Raw genomic sequence first — 23,879 nt, 5'->3', positions numbered from 1 at the left:
AAACAAACAAAAAACTATGACATTAAATAACATTCCAATACAGGTTGATGGACCAAATGACAAAGGTCCTGTGTTAATGTAGTAGGAATATAGTAGTGAGTGGTTCTGAGGAGTTAATGTTCTGTTGTGAATGATCTGAGGGTATTTGGCTGACTAGCTTAAAGCACAGTAGAAATAAGATCATGGTGTTGTGATCTAGTAAGCTCTGCTTTGCTCAGTAGCCACAGATTATGTTTTAACCCTGGCCACTCATCTCACAAATGTATCACCTTGATCCAGAGGAATCAGTTGGTAAATTCTTCAGCCCCACAGGCATTATAACAAAACTTAGGCCGCCATGATAATAGATCACTCTATCTTTGAATACTAAGATTCTTTGCTGTGAGGATAACAAAGTATCTGTGTCCAAAACTTATTAAAGGTAACATACTGGCTTAATGAACATCCATGCTATAGGTATGAACATAATCTTCTAGCTAATACTCCTAACCACAATACCCTACCACATCATACATAGTACTAGATGAGGCTACTTTGAGAATTACTTAATTAGAGTATATTGTAGTTTGGACTAATTGCTTCATCCCATTTATTTGATCTGAAATATCTTTCAGAAAACACTTTGGGGAGGAAAGAATTTATGATCCTAAGCAGATTTCAGCCTCCCAATTGAATAATTAAAAAGAAAACCATTATCACCAGATGTGCATTGGCAGATCCTTTGAACAGATGTTAGATATGATGGATCTGTGGAGCTTGTAGAGGCACCTTAAATCCTCTAAGCCTGCACAGAAATGATTCACTTTATTAGGCAATAATATTGGTGATGAAGTTTAATGACATAAACTGGAATGAAAGCAAATGACATCTAAAATGATTGGAAAAAACCCAAGAGCAGACCAAAACCATCACAATTTTATGTGAAAAGAAATAATAATGGAATTTGCCATTTTGCCAGTACAAAACTTTCATGGAAGATGCATATTTGAGCACATTTTTGCTGTGGGGTATGTAAGGGCACAAGTGATATTTATGGATTCTTATGCGAATCTGCCCATTTTTGTGTATTTGTCTAGAATGTTAATCTGTTCTTTCTTCTATTACAGCCACAGTATTTCCCAGTCCAAGTTCTGTTTTGAAAAGCACTGGAACAGATACTTTCAATAGTAGTCAAGTCCTTGCCCGGATCCTTGGTTTGGAAAAGGTAATTTCACTCAGTTTTATAATGGACTGATAATAAATAGCAGTTGAACAAATGCCTCTTAGCTTAATAAAAGGATCTCCCAAATAGGAAGATATTTGGGACCCCCTCCCATTTGGAGTAATGTCTCAGGGAGATTCTTTTCTCAGGAGCCTTTCCATAAAAAAAGCTTAATTCTCCGACATTCTGAATTCTTTTTAAGGTCTTGGACATTTTATTTCCCTGTTAAGTGCCTTAATCAAAGTTAAGATTATCCTTTAGTAAGAGATAGAGTCACATTATATATGATCTTCTAGTTTTCTGAAACAGGGAAGGGAAAAAAGGTACATGACAGCAAATGAAGCTCTAATATGAAATTTGCTGCCTCATCCATACTGATAATGCCTTTGGAAAATTTGGAGCTATGGAAAATACCTCCCTAAAGTAGTAAAATTCTTTTCTTTAGCATAGTTTGGAGAGCTTGCCAATGGATCCTTCTTATTTTAAGATTCCAACTGGCAAAAAAATAATTTCTATCAGAGGCATAAACTGGCAGCCTGTGAGCTAAATGTGTGTGTGTGTGTGTGTGTGTGTGTGTAGGGATCTTAGGTAATTGAATTTGAATGCCTTTAGGCAGAACGGGTACTCTTCTGTTGACCACAATCCTGACTTTTCCTTACTGTGTTTCATCCAGCCAGACTCCTACTTTTATTTGGCTGGCCCCTGCTCTATGTGCTCTTCAGAAATTAAAGAGATCATTTTTTTCAATAGTTGCTAATGGACTTCTCTCTGTCTCTCTTGCTCACTATCTCTCTCAGTCATACACACATGCACACATATGCAATCCATGTTTTGTGTAGTAGACATTTCTTCCATCTGGATGGAACATAGGATATAGGACATAGCTTCGACTTTTATTCATTCTTCAGTGATCATAACCTCTGCTACTTAATATGTCGCTGTTAGTTACCTTTGAATTAACATTCTGTGTGAGGCATCTTCATAAACTGGTTTATGTAAATAAGCCAAAGGACAATGCAAATAGGGATTCCAGCAAAGCCATTTTTAAGCATCAAGGCAGTTCTGTCAGTGTGGGCTGAAATATAAGACTTTCCTGTTCAGTTTAGTCTAGACATTGAAAGTCCAGTTCCAACGAGAATAATATTTGAGATACCTAAAGCTCCCTATTTGGCATAAGAAGCCCCCAGTATGCTCAGTTAATTCCAATTTAAAGGCTCCCTAAATCAGGCCAGCAATGTAAATGGGGAGAAAGTTATTTTATTCCATTCCATTTCTTCCATATTAGTTTTTAGAAGCAAACAGTCTTCACTGGATCAGTTAAATTCTTTAATATCTAGGATAACAACACTATTCTCAAAGATACACTTCATTGTATTGAAACTCCCACATTCTCTTTCTCACATGGAATGAAATTTCAGAATCTTGTGAGGCAGCACAGAGTCATATATCCAGTGGAGATAAGTCAAAAATGAATTTTCTATGTATAGATACATATTTTTAGAGTAGTTGCAGCAGAGAAGGGATGTAAAAATTAGGATGACATATTGATGCCTGTGTCAGCAATCTCTCTCAATCTCTCTGATTCCTTTCTTTCTCTTTGCTGCTTTTTTGCAACCTTTGCAAAAATGAGTAGAGAAATCATTTTGGAGTGAGTTTATGTGTAATGTTAAGAAAGAGATATGGATGAATGACTAGAAGACTTGGCACTTATAGTATATCCTAGAATTAGTGGATCCTGTCTTATTCCATTCACTTAGAAGCTGCGTCGCTGGAAGGCAGAGTGTAGCTTTTGTGACATAATCTTAAAGGGGAAGATAAAGTTAATTGGCCCTCACTCATGGGGTTCTAAGAATTAATTGTTAGAAAGGACCCATTCAACATTATAACTAAATATAATTGGCTCTGTAAATACCTAAACAACTTAAAATAATGAATGTGATCACTATTATACCTGAAATTAGTCTATGACTGGTCTGTACTGTGAAATATGTGAAAGACTTACGATTCCATTACAGAAACACTTTCCAATCATTGCTGTTGTAAATTATATACTTTTATGTGTTTTCATATATATTTTCCTTTTCTCTTCATAAGTATAATTCCTAAATGAAGTATTTGCTTTACAGATGAAACATAATCCATGTTGGTCCACTCTCTAAAAAAAAAACTACTGTGGGTTTTGGAAGCCAAAGCTCCTCCTCTCTGGAAGTCTTCCAAAGATCGCAGCCAGTTTCCCTTGAAGTGTCACAAAGAGTTAGGACAATCGAGTTTGCTGCTTAAATGCCTAGGAAAAAACTCAGATTTTTAAGTCTGAAGATTTTTGTCAGAAAAGATCTGATGCATTTAGCTTCTCTGGTCAGAGACAGGAAATCAATTAAACAAATCATATATGAATCATTTAAAACAACAATGACAAGAATTACCACATTCACACATTCTCTTGTAACTTTTCACAAATAAACCAAATGTATTTTAGTGTTATTTTAAAACTAGCTGTAATGTAGGGGCCTTAAAATAGCTATTCTAAAGGTAAGTCAGTTTCCTTGAAGACTAGACAACTTTATATCTATATTTATTAACATATTATTTCACTCTTCTCACACGTATTTTTAGCTGTTAGAGCAAAATTCAACTTCAGAAGACATACGAAGAAAACTGTGTGAGAGCTATCCAGACTATATCACTCGTTACACCTTCTCTTGGACCACTCTAGGGAAAAACGTTTTTAACAAATTTTGCCTATCCAATATGACTTTTTTAGAGTCTTCTCTCCATGAACTAACCAACCAATTCTCTCAGGTGAGTGTAAATATTTTAATTTTATCAGGACATCTTAAACAATGAAAGGAAATGTATTGTTTCCATTCTTGTATCCACAAGGTGATTCCACTTGAGTCAGAGAGTAAGTCTATAACCCACATGGCCTGGGAAATGCTGACTGGAATATGTGCTCATGCTTGGCATGGATTCCTCACACAGAGGTTGACACACAATATCTAAGTCATATCTGCTTTGCATTTAAAGATGTAAGATTTATAAATAAATAAATAAATAAATAAATAAATAAATAAATAAATAAATAAATAAGCAAGATTGAAATTATTATAATGTTGGACTGAAAATATTGCACTATGGTTATTATAGACATATCTTTGTAGATGGTTTTGCTCTATGGTGAATGAAGATTGTTTTGTCTGAGCTATTTAAGGAAGATTACTCAGGCTGTAATATAAGTGTAGTAATTAAACTATTGGAGCCATATAACTCTCAGCCCCGGGTGGCGCAGCGGTTTAGCGCCGCCTGCAGCCCAGGGTGAGATCCTGGATCGAGTCCCACGTCAGGCTCTCTGCATGGAGCCTGCTTCTCCCTCTGCCTGTGTCTCTGCCTCTCATTCTCTCTCTGTGTTTCTATGAATAAATAAATAAAATCTTTAAAAAAATTAGAATAATGGGTTATCTTTTTAATTTTTCTCACTAACATCATACTTACTTAAAAAATCTGATTTTTGATGAGACGATATGTCCCTCTCTTCAAAACATTGTATATTGGGGTCAAGGACTTTATATTGTAAAGTGGTAATGACCACTTTTATATGCTATTCTTAAATTATGATGTGCAAAGAAGGTACCCATACTCTACATTTAATGAAACCCCATATACAATGAAGATCACAAAAATACTCAGAATTTTCTTGAAATTTTATAAACAGGAATAAATGAAACATATCCACTTTTGATACTTTCCTCTTGATTCTCTGAATTTTATTGTAGTTTTTGTTAAGTACAGAATGCTTGAATTACCTTTAGTAATCTGAGTTTTCTAAATGAACCAGATTAGAGACACTGTTATAATAACCCCAATTCAACATAGAGCACTTAAAATGCTTTCTAAACAAATTCAGCAGTCATGTAGGGTAGAATGTGTGGTTAAGAATACATTGTTCAAAATCACATTCTCAGCATGAAAGAACTTGAATTACAACTGAACACAAAGCCTGACTTTACCAGTATGAATGAGTTTATTAAGAAAATTACTTCGGGTGGGAATATAATGAAGACATACTTTACTTTGAAAGTACTCATTGGGTCCTATGATCCAGAGCAAGAGCAAAAGTCACAGTTTTTGTTATTTGTTTGCTTATATTATAAAAATGTGATTATTAAATAGATTCACTCAGTATAAATCATTTATTATAACTAAAGTTTCTGTATGACAACAGAACTTTGGAAATATTTTATTCCACTAAGTGTGTATGTGTAATTATGGTAGCAAATATATATAGTTGTAAGGGTTCTGAACCCAAATAATAATTAAGATAAAGTCTGCTAATAGACACAGAGAAGATATGTCTGTAACTCCTAAACCAGATCCTAGGGAAAAGCAAAAACATTTCTCAGACTCTAATTTCATTTTAAGAAATTAATTTTAATTTCCAAAAATGCAATTTAAAATCTTTCTTATAAATACAGCTAAAAGTATAACCAAATTTGAAATATGCCAATTTCTGGAGGTATAGAAAAAAATCCAATTATGTTTAAGGACATTAAAAATTGTAATTTTTCCAAGCAAAGAATGACTTCAAAGTATATGGAAATCAGAAAGAATTATGTGAAAATCTAAATTTTTAATGCTTTTGAAAACAGTAAGTCATATGATACAATGCTGAACTCTCATTTTGCCCTGTTTGTTATTTTATAAGATATCAAGTGATCCCAGCAACCAGAAGACAGTATTCCAGGAAATGGTCAAAGTGCTGTCCTTCTTCTCACAAGTCCAAGAGCAGACCGCTGTGTGGCAGCTTCTTTCTAGTTTTCCAAATGTGTTCCAGAATGACACAACACTAAACAATCTACTTGATGTTCTTCGAAATGCAAATAGGTAAGAAAATACAAGAATCAAATGGAACAAAGAAGTTTGTTTTTTTTTTTTAATGTTACCTGTGAGGATCACTGCTAGGTAAGTAATTTAAACATGGGGCAAATAATCCTTCATGCTTTATTGCAAATTTAGCAATGAAGATGAGGGCATTGGTTAAGCAAAGGCAAAACACACACTAGAGTCATCAGGGCTATCCAAGAGTATGTGAGGAAGTGAGGGAGGGATCTTTTTTTTTAAAGATCTTTTTATTTATTTATTCTTGAGAGACACAGAGGCAGAGACATAGACAGAGGGAGAAGCAGGCTCCCTGTGGGGAGCCTGATATGGGACTCGATCTCAGGACCCCAGGATCATGACCTGAGCCAAAGGCAGATGCTCAACCACAGGCCCCCCCCCAAGACCCCCAGAAGGATCTATTATCAGTTGTTATTGCAGACCTTTTGAGAAAGAGGTGTATAAAAGGACCAATAGTCAATTAGAACATTGGCTCAGGCTCATTCAGGGACAAACAGAACTCTGTGCATTTAGCATTTAAACTGCCCAAGAATAAACTGTCCTGCTGGGTTTTAGTTGATACCATCCAATGTAAAATAACCTGTTGGTTGGAGTTTTGAATTGAGCCACCTCAGTGGGGTTGGCTTCCAACACGTGCAGCCAACCTATAAATAAACGATTTCAAAACTTGCGTACTAGTTTGGCTTTGTTTGGCACAAAGATCTGAAGTTATTTTTGCAGAAGAAACCCCTTTAAGGCTACTTTCCTTATAAAAGAGTTCAGACTAGCATTTCGAATTTAATGGGATCGTACTTAGTTTGACTTTGACTCCTGTGTAGCTGATTTAGAAATGCACATTGAAGACAACAACAACACTACATCAACAACTATCAGTTATTGTGTGTCTGTTTTATACCAGACACTTTACTGAGTCCTTTATATATACCACATTAAACACTACAACTAAACTAGTATTTATTTTGTAAATGATGTGACAAAGGGTCAAGAAAATGAAATATTTGATGATTATACAGCAAGGAAGATTTAATCCTGAGTTTTCTAACTCCAGAATCCAGGCTGCCTCTCTAATATGCCACTAAGAACACAACGTATTCCATCTCTAATGTCTGAAGTACCAGAAGAGAGTGTTCTCATCTTCTTTGGAAAGCCTCCAGGAGCTTCCAAAGACCTTATAATAAGACCTTATTTTGGTGCATTAATCTCTTTTGATTCCACAACAATGCTATAAGATTGAGACAACTGATATCTCCATTTTGTAGAAGAGGAAATAAAGCTTTTCAAATGACCTAGCCAAAGTTCTAGAACTAGTAAGTGGCAAAGATAGGACTCAGGGCTGAGGAATCCAAAGCCAAGTCCTATGCTCCTTCCACAGTAGCACATCATAACTAAATTACAGAAGGAGCAAGATCTTAAGAAGTTTGGTTCTCTAGACTTGTCCTCATTTTAGCAGTTGGTGTAATTTTCACTCACCCAGAATTTTGACACTTCATCCCCTTGCTCTTATTTGTATTCTGTTTTAACAAGCAAATGGATAAATCAATTAAAAGAGAAAGAGAATCATTTGAATTACATAGTGTAGCAATAAAAAGAGTCAAAGTAACAATCAGACCACATTAAGACATCACTACACACTCACACTAGAATGTATAAAATTTTAAAAGATGGACAAGCCCAATTGTTGGCAAAAAGGTAAAACAAATAGAACTCTTTGGAATGCAGTGTGATAGCTTCTAATGAAGTTAACAGTAGGCCCATATGATGTGGCCTTCTATTCTTGGATATTTACCCAATAAAATAAAAAGCATATGCCCACATGAAGACTTATATGCTATGTTTATAGCAGATTTATTCATAATAGCTAAAAATTGGAGGAAAAAGCCAAATATCCATAAATAGAATTATAAAAGAATTATAGTTCATTTATAATTCTACTCAACAAGAAAAACAGATTACTGAATCACACAATAATGTAAATAAATATGAATATTATGCAGGCAAAAGAATCCAGCCCCCCCCCCCAAAAAAAGAACACCTACTGGGTGTATAGGTATTATATTATTCCATTTATATGATGTTCTAAATTGCTAAAATAAGTTTATTGCATTAGAAATTAGATGAGTGGGTCCTAGGACATCTCTTGGGGGAACATGAGAAAACTTTCTGGGGATTATTGACATGCTTTTATATCTTATTAGCGTAATGGCTGTATCAGTATACATATTTGTTAAAACTCACTGAATTATCACCTAAAATAAGTGCATATTATTGCATGTGAATTATACCTCAATGAAATTTGGCTAAGAAACAAATAAAAAACAAAAATCCCACCAAATAATATTCCATAGAAGATAGGAGATCCAAAAAATACTTTAGATTTAAAAATAAATAAGTAAATAAAATACTTTAGGCATTATTTTAGTGAAGTAAATTATGGGCATGCACTGTGGCTATTTTAACTGTCTTAAAATTTTAAATAAAATTGTGTGTATTATAGATTTATGCAATAGAGCATACTTTCTGTTAATAATTACAAATGTTGTAAACCAGTCTACATAATAATGAAAAAGAAGACAGAAATAGCTAAAAGAAATAGCTTCAAATTATTTGAAAGTAAATGACTCAGTCAGTTATGCATCCATCTCTTGATTTTGGCTCAAGTCATGATCTTAGGATTATGACCTTGAGCCCCATATCAGGCCACACACTGGAGCCTGCTTGGGATTCTCTCTCTCCCTCCACCCTTCCCTCCCTTAAAAAAAAAAAAAAAAAAAAAAAAAAAGCAAATGACATTTGACTTTAAACAACTCTTTTTTTAAGTGGTCAATATTTAATTTAGCTTTTTATTACTAATTTATACACTTGTTCTTTTCTAGTATGATAGCCCCAGGCTACCTAATATGATAACCACATGTGGATTTTAGCTAAAACTCTGAATTTTTAACTGTATTTAAATGGTAAACACTGATATTTTGAGTATGTTCGGAACAATGTTGGTATATGAACTTGCTTTTTCATCTGTCATTGTAATGAAATCTAAATACAGATTAAATATTTTTTTAAAGATTTCTTTCTTCCTCTCTCTCGCTCTCTTATTTATTTATTTTATTTTATTTTATTTTATTTTATTTTGTTTTATTTATTTTTTTTTTTTTTGAGAGAGAGAGAGAGAGAGAGAGAGAGACTGTGCGCATGAGTGAGAAAGGGGCAAAGGGAGGGGGGAAGACTTCCCAAGCAGACTTCCCATTGAGCATGGAGACTGACATGGTGCTTAATCCCAGGACCCTGAGATCATGACCTGAGCCAAAATCAAGGGGCAGACATTTAACTGAGTCACCCTGAACCCCCCTGAATATTTAAATATTCAATAAAAATTTAGCATATGAGTTGAGATGCTCCAAAAATATAAAATTCATTGTGAGTTTTGAAAACTTAGAATAGTAAGAGATTTAAAATATTTCATTAATAATTTTTATATCGATTAGCTATTGAAGTAATAACATTTTAGATATATTGGATTCAATAGAATATTTTATTAAAATTAATTTCTTCTGTTTAACTTTTTAATGTGACTACTATACAATTTAAATATGTGACTTGCATTATATTTCTATTGGAGAATGCTTTGAAACCATTTTTTAAAGATAAATCTTCTTTATTACTGTTATTAAACTGACAGTGTAGGTAAGAGCCATACTTTCCTCACATAATTGACTGTATATGAAATTAGTTTCATTGGTTTATCTTACTCTTGTTGGTCAAGTAATAGAGATAAATGAACCCCACAAAAACTTTAGTCATTTCCTTCAAAAACTTTTTTATTTTTTGAGGTATACATCATTATTAACCCATCACCAAAACTAAATTATATAATGTTAATGTTATGGCAGAAATTAGCAAAAATGAGCAACCCCCCAAAAATCAAGAAGTCTATATGGAAAAAATGTATGTGATTGTCACCATTTATGAGAGAGCTGTGCTGAAATACAAATCATGAAAACTCTTGTAAAATTATCTTTACTTATGACTTTTGGGGGGTAACTTCTGTTTTTATGTGATAAAGAGCAGGGGGAAAAAGTCTGTGAAGTAGAATAAAAATATTTGATCAATGAATGGTTCAAAGGATTTCAGAGAGGATGAAGGCCAGGTGTCATTATTTTTAAGTTAAACGTTTTGGAAGGAAAAGATAAATTAAGTCTTCTGATAGTTTATTAACGATGTTAATAACAATAATGTTGACAGCTTTAATGAGATTGCCAATGGTTCAGTCTCTGAAGGTGTTACTGTTTGACAACAGAGTAGGTGAGTCAGGCAGAGAGGGCCAAGCTGGGAGAAGGCTGGCAGAAATCTGTAAACTGAGACCATCTAACTTGTCTCTGCGGTCACCAGGATTCAGAAAGAACCCAAAGTCTGAGAACTGGAAGATTCTTTGGGCAAATATAAAAATGCCTGAGGTATCCACTGTTACATAGAGAGAGCAGAGATGAAAAAATACAGCTAAGCATCTATGGCCAAGCACAATAACAAGTTACCAATGCCCATGGGCTCTGTGCAGGAAATCTCTGCCTTCCTCTTGCCCAGCAATGTTGGGTCAAAATTTCAGTGTCAGAGGCAAGATTTAGAATGGAAAGACTGTAAACTTTGAAATTAGACAATATCAGCTGCATGTATACATACTGGGCAACCTTGTTTACGTTATGTAACTTTTCAAGCTCTAATTTTCCCATTGTGTAAAACAGGGCAAATAAAGTGGACTTTACAGAATTATTGGAGTACTAAATAAAATTATATATATGTGTGTATCTACACATATGCACATATCTATATGTGTACCTCATACTATACTAGAATCTAGAAGATGCTCAAAATTTACTTTTCCAAATACAGCTTTTATTCATAGCTAAGGAGCTGAAACTAAAATGACCTTCATCTAAATATTAAAAATTTCAAAAATACTGTAGAAAACGATGAAAGTATGTGCACATACTAAATCTATTGCTGGAGTGAGCCTTTAGTTGACTAAGGTACATAGGGAAAAACTATTAGCTAATTTGTACATTTAGCCCTACAATGGCAGAGTGTTAACAAAGCCTATTGTTCTAGTTACTACTCATGTAAATTAAAACACTGTCCTTGATTATTGATATAAATCAGAGTATTTGGGAAATTCAGACATACAATGACAACTTTTTTTAATGTACTAATGACAATAAGGGGATTAAAAGGACATTTCTTAAGAAACAAATTGCTTTTTTGAACGTATGGAATGAACTCAAATGTAAGTGAATTTGCTGATTGGCCTTCCCCAGTGCAGACTGCCCATCTCATTTGTAACATAAAAATTCTAGGAAGATAGTGCCAGTTAGTCTGGATATTAATTTTGAGCTACCCTTGGAGCAGTGCCTACGGGACACTTAGAGGATAGAATGCAGTCTTTAATTAGGGCAAGCTCCATTTCTTTTTCAAAAATATTACCATTTGTTTAGCAAAAGATAAATTTTATCAAATGCTTAAGTAATTATTATTCCTGAAGTGGGGAATTAAAAATATTAAAAAATATTAGAAGAATATATATATTCTATATATATATAGAAAAATATATTAAAATATTTTAATGAAAATATTTTAATTAAATATTAAAAATATTTAATTTTTCCTTTAAAAAGAGAAAAAAGGCATCCTTTCATTGGACCTTGCTTTTCCTAACCACTTATTTGTAAGTCTTAACAGAAACACTTGATGTGAACTTTACTCCCTCACTTTTAGGCTGTTGAATTCCCCAGTCTTTAGAATCCGGGAAACGTAATGTGCTCTGTCTGGTTCAAGAACATTTTGGGGGGATTTTGTGCATGAACAGACAAGTAATTAAACGACAAAAGCAGCATCTTGTCTCTTATGCTATAAAAATAATTTTCTATACTGTAGCCATTTTCTCCTTGAATTAACCTTTTGTTTCTGTCTGCAAACCCTGAAATGTGATCTGGTTTAATTGTTTTTTGACTCTCTAGTGCGCTGCTGGTCGTGCAGAAGGTTTATCCACATGTCACAACTAACGAAGGTTTCAAAACACTCCATAAATCTGTTAAACATCTGCTGTACACTCTGGACTCCCCAGCTCGAGGTATTATAGTTCCAGCTTACTCTATTCTGTTATGTGACGTGAAGCCTGTTGGAAATATAAAACAGAGTGCAACCGAAGTAATCATTTATAGATGATATTATTCTTAGGTAGCCAAATATGCCTCAATGAAATCTGGATCTCTAGCTAATCAAAGAAAGGGAGAAATGGCCAAAAAAGAGGCTGTGACTTTTGAGAATTTTTATATTTAGGTGAAAATTATCTCTTAGTTTGTAAAGCTATGTTTATACTTGATAGAGAAAATAAATATCAGGACCAAGCCTCAACAAATAGATTTCTACCACTTTTTCAAATCAAAGCCTACACTGAATTGTGGTATTTTTACCCTCATTTCCAAATTTTGGCTTTTTATTCGAGATGAATCTTTCATTGGTAAAAATATATATCAGGACATCCGGGTGGCTCGGCGGTTTAGCGCCTGCCTTCGGCCCAGGGCATGATCCTAGAGTCCCAGGATCCAGTCCCACATCGGGCTCCCCGCATGGAGCCTGCTTCTCCCTCTGCCTGTGTCTCTGCCTCTCTGTCTCTCTGTCTCTCTCTCTCTCTGTCTGTCTCTCATGAATAAATAAATTATATATATATATATATATATATATATATATATATCCCTTAACCAGCCATCTTGAAAATATATGATGAACATCAGTGTAATAGACTGTCATTCCCAGTAAGACAAGACATGTTTCTAGTGAGTCATATAATGTCATCTTTGCATATGTAAAATAGCATTATATACCACATGCATGGAAATAAACAGATACATACACACAGGCACATACAAACAAAGATTTAGGGTTGTAAGGAATCAATCTCTATTCTCAAGTACCAAGTAAAATGTTTGGTACTTGGTTGGCTGAGTTTGTTAGTTTTCAAATATGTAGATTTTACCTTTGGATTACAAATTAAGTATCCTGAGAGCATCAGGTCACAAGCTGATTGTTCATTATACTATTGCTCATTAAACTGTTAGTTTTCCTATGGATAGCAAGTTTGGATAGGCTTTGCAGAATTCTCCTTGGACGATCTAACATACCATTGGAAACCAATTTCTGTGAGGCTAGAGCATTTTTTTGTATATATAATTACAGAATTAATGACTAGTTTGCAAGATTGATTGTTGTTAAATTTAATGGTCTTGACAAACATTGGGAAAAAATGCTTGCTCTTTAAAAAAAAAAAAAAAAAGTCCTGGCCAGAAAACCAGACTGTACACTAACAAACACTAATTATTTCCTCTGTATTTTTTTATTTGCATTTTGAAGACTTGAGAACTTTGAGTTTCTTCTTACCATTCTTTTTCTTTTCATCTTCAGACTCACACCTTGTAATTATATAAGTTAAGGGATAAAGTTAAAAAAAAAATCTTACAAAGGACAAAAAAGCTCATCAGTGGTCTACTTAGAAGCCAAAGAAGTAAGCACCACTTCTAATTAACTGAAGCATCAAAACACTTTTCCTGGTGAACAGTACAGCTCAGTTTTCAATATTTAAGAATGGTCCTATCTCAGGTCTATCAACATGTTAATGATTTTACATCTATTAAAACATGTTTTGGGTGGTCAGGTTGACCAGGAAATACAATCAAAGAAATATGTTGTTATTATAAAATTAGAGCTGCTTACATTTGTTTGTGTTTTTAATTTCCTGCACTTGCAACTTCTTTGGTCTGAAGATTAATAAAAGTCAATTAAAGTCTTTAAAGTCAATTCTTGGAAAACATTAGCCCCATATCCCTACCTGCTTGAGTGGAAATTTTGTGGTCTTTGAAAAATTCTTCTAGTTATTCCTGGGAATTCTCCAGAGAACTAAAACTTGTCATTGAAGGCTGAACCGGTGGCCCTAGTTCAACAGTGCAAGGGCCTCTAGCCCCAAGTACAGACACCTCTATGTTGCCTAGGCCACCTGGTGCTTAGTCTTCATGGCTTTTAGGAGTATTTGTGAAACCGGCACACTTCTCCTTTGGCTTTGTACTCAGTTAAGCTGGAGTTGGGTATTGTCTCACAGCAAAGTTGCTTGGGCTCTCTCTAATGGATGACACGGTTCAGATAGCTTTGAATGTTTTGTACCACTCTTTCAAAGAAGAAAGATAAGAGTTAGTACTTTTTGTATCAATGCTAAGTGCTTTACTATCGTAAATCACTTTCTTCATGAAAATAAGTCTATAAGATAGAATTATTCTTCTATTTTACAGACAAAGAAACTGAGGCATAAGGAGGCTGGGCAATTTGCCTATGTTACCTACCCTGCAAGTGACCAAAATGAGATTAGATAACCTCGATCTGTCTGTCCACAAAGCCAATTGCTTTAACTCTTTGCCAAATGGCCTTACTCACATTTACTTTCTGGGATATATACGCACTTGATTCCAAGATATTTCATGTGGTCATGCAAGTACCTGCCATCATCAGACCTCAAAATGGCTCCCACTTCTAGCCATTGTAGAGTTTGACTTATCATGACAGATTCCTTCCCACATAAGTTTTTCAACAACCATCCCCCCCATTCCTCTCTGCACTCTGATTCCTACAAACCTTTCCCATCCCATGTCCATCTGTTCTTCAACACACTGTAAGGTTTCTTTAGGAGACTACAGAGCCATGACAATATGGAGATTCTAATATACAGGAAGAAGATTGTCTCCTCATTTCCTGTCTTAGGGATCTAATTCTCAGCTCTGCCCTAGTGAAGATCCCTGCCTCACAGTTAATATGCTTTAGCATTTCCATTTATAAACACTGAGTTTTGAGAACAGGGATATCTTTGTGACTCATTAAAGTTTGCTCTTTTGCAAAGTAGTAAATTATATGAAACTACTTCTTTAAATGGAAAGCCATCCTTACTGATGAAAAGAGATTATTTGTGCACTAGATTTCTTTCTACATCTATGGGTACGTTTTTAAAATATGCCTAGCCCTACAAGTAAAAAACAAGTAAAGTCTTACTTTTTCAAAGCTCTGTAAAAGTTTGTATTTCATTAAAGCCTATTTAGTACATTATTTCTTCCAAGATATTTTATAGTCTAGAGGGAATTGTGGCCAGAGGGAAGAGTCCCTACTCAATGTCAGGGTCAAGTCTATCATTGATATGTACAAAGCTAATTTCTATTAGTTACTCGTCCAAATAGTTTAATGAGGAAGAGAATTCTGTAACCATTTGGTATACAAATGCCAATAAACTTGCTCAGCATTACATAAGAATTTAAAGTGAGCAAGATTCAATCTTGGAAAAATGGTTTATATACTTTTACTTTGCAAATGTATAAGTCCCAACAGAGCTCTATCCTTGATTCTTCTATATATGCATGCCAACAAATAATAGATATCACCATTATTAATTAAGCTTATTTATTCTGGGTATCTTCATTCTTAGTTCTTTACCTCACTGATGCATTCCTATCGCTAGAGCAATAACATTCAGCTACACCTTGAGCGGAACACAGGAAACCTCTACTCTGCTGCACAGGAAGACTGAAAAAGCCCCTGTGCCAAGTCCAAGCAATGGCACAAATATTACTCATCCACCACTGATACAGAGGTGGACAAGGAGGTCTTTCATTTAGTGATAGTCTCTTTTACACACATCCTAATTTAAATAAACTCATTGATCAGCACCAGAAAAGTATGGATGATTGCATAGTTTTGCAATAGGACCTTTATAAAAGCCTTTAAGACACACTAACTAGGGACGATGAGAGAACAATTAATGCCAGTAATAAAATATCCTTCTGAAAGAGATTAGACCAGTGTTAAAAATATCAGCACTGAAAGATATTGGATTATAAGGAATAAGTAGTGTCTCAAGAGAAGACTGCAAGAATTGATTCCATTTCCCTAAAGGGGCTGAATGAAAGCTTCGGATTTATGATTTTTATTTATGCAGTAGCCATTAAAAGTACTCTCATGTTCAATTTTTCATGTGAATACTGTTGCACACTTATTTTTTTATGATACAATGTTATGTGGCAAGCTGAATCAGCAACCTATTTAACTTCTAGGGGCAATTCACAGTGTTGAATTAGACCTTCCCATATGGTTTCCATTAGTTAGCGAAGCTTTCCACACTTTGAACCTTCATATTATTTGAGACCACTCAGAACAGTTCTGTTAATATGAGCCAATTTGCATTCACAGCTGCATTCAGTTGAAATCAGTGGCTGCTTTTTGAAAGATGGAAAATATAGATTAGTGATAGCAGATGTTTCCTAAGGCTACATTCTTGACAACTGAAGGCAAAAAAATCCAGTGACCTGTAAGACTGAAACTGGGCCTCATTTGGTTAACAAATCACGTGGTAGGCAGTCTGCATTATAGTATTCAAGAGTCATCTATGCATACAGGTCTTAGGAGAAAATAACGTTTTGACAGAGAAAGAATTTCTTACAGAAACGCATGTGCTTGACCATTGGGGTTATTCTGATTAGCAGGCATCTATTATTTATAAATATCCTCACTGTTTCGAAAACAAAAAGAGCATAGCTATCTTTTGTAAAATCTTTTGGAGAAGAATTCTGCAGATTTTTCTGCATTTTCTTCCCATTTATTTACCTGTGATCATTTTTGCTATGAAAAATAAATCCTTGAAGCAAATATGTTTACTGCTTAATTATATAAATGTCATTTCTGCAGGTGGCTCTGATAATGTGACGCATGTGTGGCATGAGGAAGGTGGGCAGTTATCCCCAAGCAGCCTGGCTGCACAGTAAGTCTTCCTTTGTTGGTCTGTTGGTTTATTTCTGAACTAGTAGATAACTTGTCTGAATAAGCAAGTGACACAATTTGTAAACATAATTCTTGTATCAGTTTGTAAGACTTTGAAATAGAAAAATCCACTGTTGACTGACCTAAGAAAAGGACATAGCTGAAATGTAGTAAAGTTGAAACTTATTTTTTCATATTATCCAGTGACACTTTTGGAGAATGCAACATGAGCATCTCTTTTTCAGTTGTGTCATTGTATATAACTAGATCCAGTGTGTCCTGTCTGGTTTGATTACCTTATGTCTCTGAGGAAAATCTAGGTGGAGGTCCAATTTCAACTTTTTAAGTTCTTTCATTATGAAAGATATATAAGCATCTGATTTTTCACATTATGACTTATTTTATTTTATTATTTTATTTTTTTAAAGATTTTATTTATTCATGAGAGATACAGAGAGAGAGGCAGGGACACAGGCAGAGGGAGAAGCAGGCTCCATGCAGGAAGCCCGATGTGGGACTCGATCCTGGGTCTCCAGGATCAGGCCCTGGGCTGAAGGCAGGCTGTAAACCCGTGAGCCACCCAGCGATCCCATTATGACTTATTTTAGTTTTTAAAAATCATGATATTCCTTACACCAGTCAAGGTAATACAACATCTGTTTGCTTCTGTAGCATATGCATGGGTAAAACTGTTTGTAGATAATTTAATTTTGGACTCTATTGGGGCATGTGAATATGTTGTCCCAGAAATAGGCAATGGAAATGATAACAGCAGTCTTGGCCTCTAAAGACCATTAATGTAAGCAGTTCTCTGAAGGAACTGTAATAATCATAGTAGGGAATGCATGCAGTTGCCTGTAGAAGCTGATTGAAGTAAATTCCTATAGCTCAAGGCAAATTTAGAGAATAGATGGACTGTTATGTAAACGTTGTTTTGGCCTGATAAATTATACTATTGAAATTTTTTGACTTTCGTCCCAAAGGATATATTTCTGTGCTAATGGAAATTTGCACAAATAAAATCAAATAGTAGGATTTATTTTTAGCCATTATTTTTTTTCTGAAATAGGATTTATTCAGTTGTTTATAATCTTTTTATTATTTAATGAGAAGTTCTCCAGCTCTGGGTAAATTCTAGGTAAATTCTTTCCATAAACAACCACCTCCTATGTCTGCTCCCACCTCTAAGATGGCTGAAGCAGATTCTCTTTCCAGAGCAATCAAGTGGCCTTGGACCCCGGCTAGGATGCCATAGTCCAAATAGTCAGGTCTTTTAAACACATTCCTAATATAGCCATCAAAAAATTAAAAAAAAAAAAAAACACAACTTTGTATTGAGACCAGGCTTATTGTTGAAACCAGTAGCTTTATCAGAGCCTTGAGGATCCATAGCATTGATAATACTAGCACTTTAGACCACAGATTCTGCAGCTAGCTGACAGTATTAGGAAGAATTCAGTACTTTTAAGATGGTTCTTGTTAAGATTGATGAAATTAAGGAATTTCTTATCTTTGAACTTCCTTTCCATTACCATTTTAAAATAATTACAGAGTGGCAATATTTGGCATAAGATAAAAGGCTTTTTTTAGTCCAGAGTTTTCTAAAGAAGGCTGCTCAAAAATATTTTTCCCTCATTGCTTTTCTCCCTCTTTATTATTTTTGCCCTAAGGTTATTATTTGTATTATTCTGTGTGTGTGTGTGTGTGTGTGCATGCATAAGCTCATCCTTCATTGCAAACATTTTTGGAAAAAAGTAGGATTATATACAAAGATACATAAATGGTTTAAAAGAATTATCAGATGTTTATACTAAAGAAGTGACATATAGATGTGGAATCTTAATTTTCAGAGTACATTAAACGCAGTCGTCAAAATCTTGGCAGTCACATGTTTTTCCTGAAACTAAGAAGAATGGCTTAGATATTTCAAGGTCACTTTTAGTGCAACATTCTTCTACTTCTTCTATTTTAAGCTTGAAAATTCACCATGAGAATTCCTTGTATAATTTCATGTAGAAGGTTAGACCAATATTTTGCTATTGAGCACTGTACCAGGATGCAAATGGCTCTATGCTATAACTACAACACATGGAAATGGTTACCATTTTTTATATGGAGGCTATCAATTGTAGTTATTTATCTTTATAGTTTTAAAGATTTTTATTTATTTGCTAGAGAGAGAGCAGGGTGAGAGAAAGAGCATGCCCCCCCCCCACACACACACACACACACTAGTGGGGGGAGGGACAGAGGGAGAGGAAGAAGCAGCTTCCCAGCTGAGCAGGGATCCGGATGCAGAGCTCCATCCCAGGACCCTGAGATCACAAGATGAGCGGATGGCAGACGCTTAACTGACAGCCACCCAGGCACCTCTATCAATTATTTAAAGGAAAGTTAGCTATCTAACCAATTACCTGTGCTCTGACTACCAAATTAGAGACTTGTCTTGATGTAGATTTTTTTTTCTTTTTAAAGTTCTTCAAGTATCCAGTGGTATTAACCCACATCTCAATACCTTATGAGTGCTTTAATGTTAATGCAAACATTTTCCTACATCTTTACTAGCTATTGCCAGGATGAGTCTCTTCCCTTAGTATTTGAACAAAATCTAGTTAAACATCTGACAGAACTAGTTAATTTGTATATTGTGTTGTTTGATTCAAAGTATATGGTCCCCAAATCAGCTATTGACATTTATTCTCTCTCTTCTGTACCTAAAATTCAATCATAGACACTAAGGGAAGATGTCACCAAATGAAGAGATGCAGCCTCATAGTTGAAGTGACAGAGCATTCAGGACACACACATATTCACTCATACTGATGCCGCAGAAACCCTAGGCTATATTCTCATATGCCAGCCAGGTTGAAAGGAGAGCTGAAAGTGGTTAATTTGAAAAACTGAATTGGTTGCTTAAAGAAAAGAAAAGAACTTATATTGTTCAATTAGATTCCACTATTTTTTAAAATCACAATTAAATAAATTTAAATTTATTTGAAGACTGTTATAGGTGGATGAGATTAGCAGATCATCAGCCCCCTACATCTCATTTGACAAGGGAGGAAACTAAGACCCAGAGGGCATTTGCCAGATTTAGAGGAGAGAAAAAAAGAATAGAAAAGAAAAACATCCAAGACCCGTAGGTTGCACTAACATTGGAAAAAATTCATTGTTAAAAAAAAGAAAAGAAAAATTATGCATTGTTTATCTGAAATTCAGATTTAACTGAGAAGTCCTGTATTTCATCTGGCAATCCTAGCCCCATATTTTTTTTTCTTTCATGTGCCTAGAAATAATCTTAAGATCATATATGACTGGATATTAAAATAACTAAATATAAAGATAATAAGTAAATATAAAGATAATGCCCACAGAGAAGTAAGCGCTCAGAGGATGCAGAGCCAGTACGCACTTAGTCCAGATGGAAGATGTTCTACTTAAAGTTTCAATGCTCAAGTCAACCAATGCCAAATACCTGGGGACTTAAGTGATCTCAACAACATAGCTTTATTCTCGTTTTATACAACTTAATTTATATATCCTTTTCTAATTCTATAGGCTCCTAATACTGGAAAACTTTGAAGATGCTCTCTTAAATATATCAGCAGATAGTCCTTATATTCCTTATCTGGCCTGTGTGAGAAATGTCACAGACAGTTTGGCCAGAGGATCGCAAGGTAATACTCTTCTTAGTAGTCAAAATGCTGCTTAGGGTTCTAATTCTGTTCTAAGTTTTTTAAGACATTTGCTTAAAAAATAAAAAGGTTTTTAAAAGATCTTAGTTACCATATGCTCAAGTTTCAGTTTGGTAGTTTGATGTATGAAGGGAATATCTAATCATATTACATTATTACTTCTGTTCCTGCTGCTAATACCCTCTAGCCACCTAGACAAACCTTAATATATGATAGCCATGTAACAGAGAATATGATAATGACCACCCAGACAAACTTGCCAAGTTTCTGGAATTATTAGTAGTTCATATAACCCTTCATGACATTTTCTGTACTCTTAATAATTTTAGTTATCAAAAAATAATGAAGAATGATAATGTAGACTTCCCGAAGCAGGTGTAAATTATATAAACAAAGGATTTTTGTGTGGTAGACTATTTTTACTTCCCACCCTTATACACCTTATTTTCAGTTTTTTGCCTGCATGGACAACCATGAAGATGGCATTTAATCAAACATTTCTTTTCCTTTTTAAAGAGAAACATCAATTTTTCTCACTTTTTTTGAAAGATCTACATTCACTTTTTCCCCCACACCAAAGAGTTCCTGAGACTTAATGGCAAGCAAATAGCACACAAGTATTTAAGCGTGGTCTCTGTTTACTAGGCATGAATTAATCAAGGTTGGAAGGGCGTATCTGTGTCTACAGACTACAAGGTCTTCTAGTATCTGTGTCACAGTGATTATATAATCAATTTCCCCCTAATGCTTCAACTTAACAGTATATCCAAAAGTCAGAAATAAAAGCAGATTCAGTTCACAAAGAGCCAAAAGTGCGTAGCACCTTTACTAGAAATATTTTTGTCTCTAAGCAGAATATCTATGAATATTTTAAAAATAATGAACTCTGTAGTCTCCATGGTTCAAGGAAAGGTTAAATTTTTACTTGTCGTATATTTAGATTGAACTACGCCATTATTTTAGGAAAAACTTAGCAATAAATTAGGATAAAGGTATCTTTCAAATAGATTTCCTAAATGACCTTGCGGTTCACATAAGGTAACTCTTCTCTCTTCCTTTACAGAAAATTTAAGACTCCTACAGTCCATAATTTCATTTAAAAAATCTTTCTTCAAAATGGTTTTTATGAGGACTACTTTTCTTCAGTTCCTGAAGTCCTGAAATCAAAAGTAAGTCATGAAAGAAAAAAATAAACAAATCTTTAACATTTTCTGTAATACTCTGGCAAGATGTAATTTTGGTTTAAGTTTTAATCTGTGTCTTCCTAAATATTGGTCCTATTTTGACTAGATTAATGCCCGAAAAAGGGGGGAAAGGGTTCTTGTGCTATAAAATGGCACTTTGTTCTTAATTAGTGGATATCTTTATATAAAATGACCCATAAAAGCCTAATTACAGCATTCACATACATAAAGGAATGGCTAATAATATAGTTATCTCATTAAACTTCATAATTTCAAAAAAGTATTCATAATATGATTTCTAATTTAATATGTCTTCAGTTTTTAAAACTCTAAAAGTTGATTTTAAAAGCTCGTGTTTAGACTTCTTCACACAGTGTGCAAAGATCTCAGAAGTTGACTAACCTTATTTTATTGTCATCAGAAGCAGAAACTAACAAATAATTTTAAGGTATATGATATTTAAAAAAGGAGAGAAAGCAATAGAAAAAAATTTTAAACTCTAGTTTGAATTGATTCACATTTATTTATTCTTTGTTTAGCTCATGCATATAGTATACAGGTTATCATGATATTCATTTTATTTCTTAAATAAGCCTATTAAAATTTGAAAGCAGCTTTCCTAGTAAGAACAGCAGTTTAATTGAATTTATGTAGGCAGGGATAAAGCAAAATTAGAACTGGTTTATTCAGGGCAAGCAAGATGACTTTCTGTCTAGTCAACGTGGTCCAATTAAGCAGGCATCCAAAACATATGTCCTTGTGTATTATAAGTAGGTATGCTAGTGAGATTACCTACATTTTGTCCTGGTCTTCTACACAAATCAAAATTTCTAATGCACCTAACTTAGCACTATCTTAATTTGTTTGTGCAAATGAAAAGAAAGTTATGCATTCATCTGGAAAATTCCTACTCATCCTTCAAGGACAAGCTTAAATGTCACTTCTGTAATATTAGAGTATTGCCTTTCTCCCTGTTTCCCAGCAAGGATAATGGCGTTGTGTGCACATAATATTTATCCATTCATTCATTCAGTCCATCATCTGTGGTCCCATAACACTAATCTATTTGTTTAAAGACATAATCTCTAACCCCAAAGTCCTTATAGCAATCCACTGTAGCAGATGGAAAAGCAGACCAGTAATTAGAACACAGTGAGATAAGTGTTGTGGTATGTGGACGGGCAGGATTCTGTGTATGGAGGTGGAATATTTAACTCTGATTGTGAGGGATGAAGGTGGAAAGAAGAAATTTCATGGAGGAGATAATGCTTGCTCTTACAGACAGAGTAGGATTGGGTTACAGTCCTACATCGCAGACATGGAGACCTGCATTTGTTAAGACAGAGGTGTGATCCCGAAGGACAGATGCCCTTCTGAGGAGGGCATATGCCCATCTGGAGCAGAAGGTCCCTATAGGAGAGGCAGGAAATGGGACTGCAGAGAGATGGGGCCCAGATCCCAGAGTCCTCTTTCTACTTAGTCAAGGAGTTTGAATCTGATCTGGAAAGTTGTGCATTTGAAGAAAGTAAAATTTGCATTTTAGAAAGAGATCTCTCTGGGAGAGTTATGGAGGACTGATTGGAGAAAAGTCAAGTAGGTGATTTTTGTGGTAAACTAAGCAAAAGTGAGCCCTGCATTATGTCAATGGCAGAGAAAGAAGGAAGAGACCATTTCAAGAGTGGCATAGGAAGTCAGATGATACAACACAGAAGCCATAAAGAAGAGGAGTCTGATACCAATGAGACTTCTGGCTCTTGGAACTTGTTACTTAGCATTATCGTAACTTGTTGTCTGAGTGAGGTCTGTTTCCCACACTAGAATATAAACTCAGATAACATTTTGCCTTCTGTATCCCTAAAGCCCCATATCTAGCACATAGTAGGAGCTTAAGACAACTCACGGATATGTGAACAAATGAGGGTGTTAAAATAAAGACCTGGTGATGTAAAGAGCCCTGGTGATGTAATTGCACTACCTGGACAATTATTCATTGTAGTTCTCAACTTGTGAAATAACCGGGCAGCACAAAATATATACCAGGGAAACTGAAACAATAATCCTCAGTCATTTACA

General features: G+C 34.7%; 1 protein-coding gene across 1 annotated transcript in view; it reads left to right on the top strand.

Moving 5' to 3' along the window:
- ABCA12 (ATP binding cassette subfamily A member 12) overlaps positions 1-23,879 on the top strand; it is a 170,027-nt gene that overhangs the window by 65,559 nt on the left and 80,589 nt on the right. Inside the window, 8 exon segments of the mRNA XM_038585677.1 lie at positions 1,107-1,204; positions 3,815-4,000; positions 5,901-6,079; positions 12,100-12,212; positions 16,856-16,928; positions 20,486-20,604; positions 21,686-21,724; positions 21,727-21,791. Of these exon segments, the coding sequence (XP_038441605.1) occupies positions 1,107-1,204; positions 3,815-4,000; positions 5,901-6,079; positions 12,100-12,212; positions 16,856-16,928; positions 20,486-20,604; positions 21,686-21,724; positions 21,727-21,791 (872 nt within the window).

Source organism: Canis lupus, chromosome 37 (assembly GCF_011100685.1).
Source record: "Canis lupus familiaris isolate Mischka breed German Shepherd chromosome 37, alternate assembly UU_Cfam_GSD_1.0, whole genome shotgun sequence".
Classification (NCBI taxonomy): Eukaryota; Metazoa; Chordata; class Mammalia; order Carnivora; family Canidae; genus Canis; species Canis lupus.
Note: the sequence above shows the minus strand (reverse complement) of the source record. Positions and strands in the feature narration are given on the sequence as shown.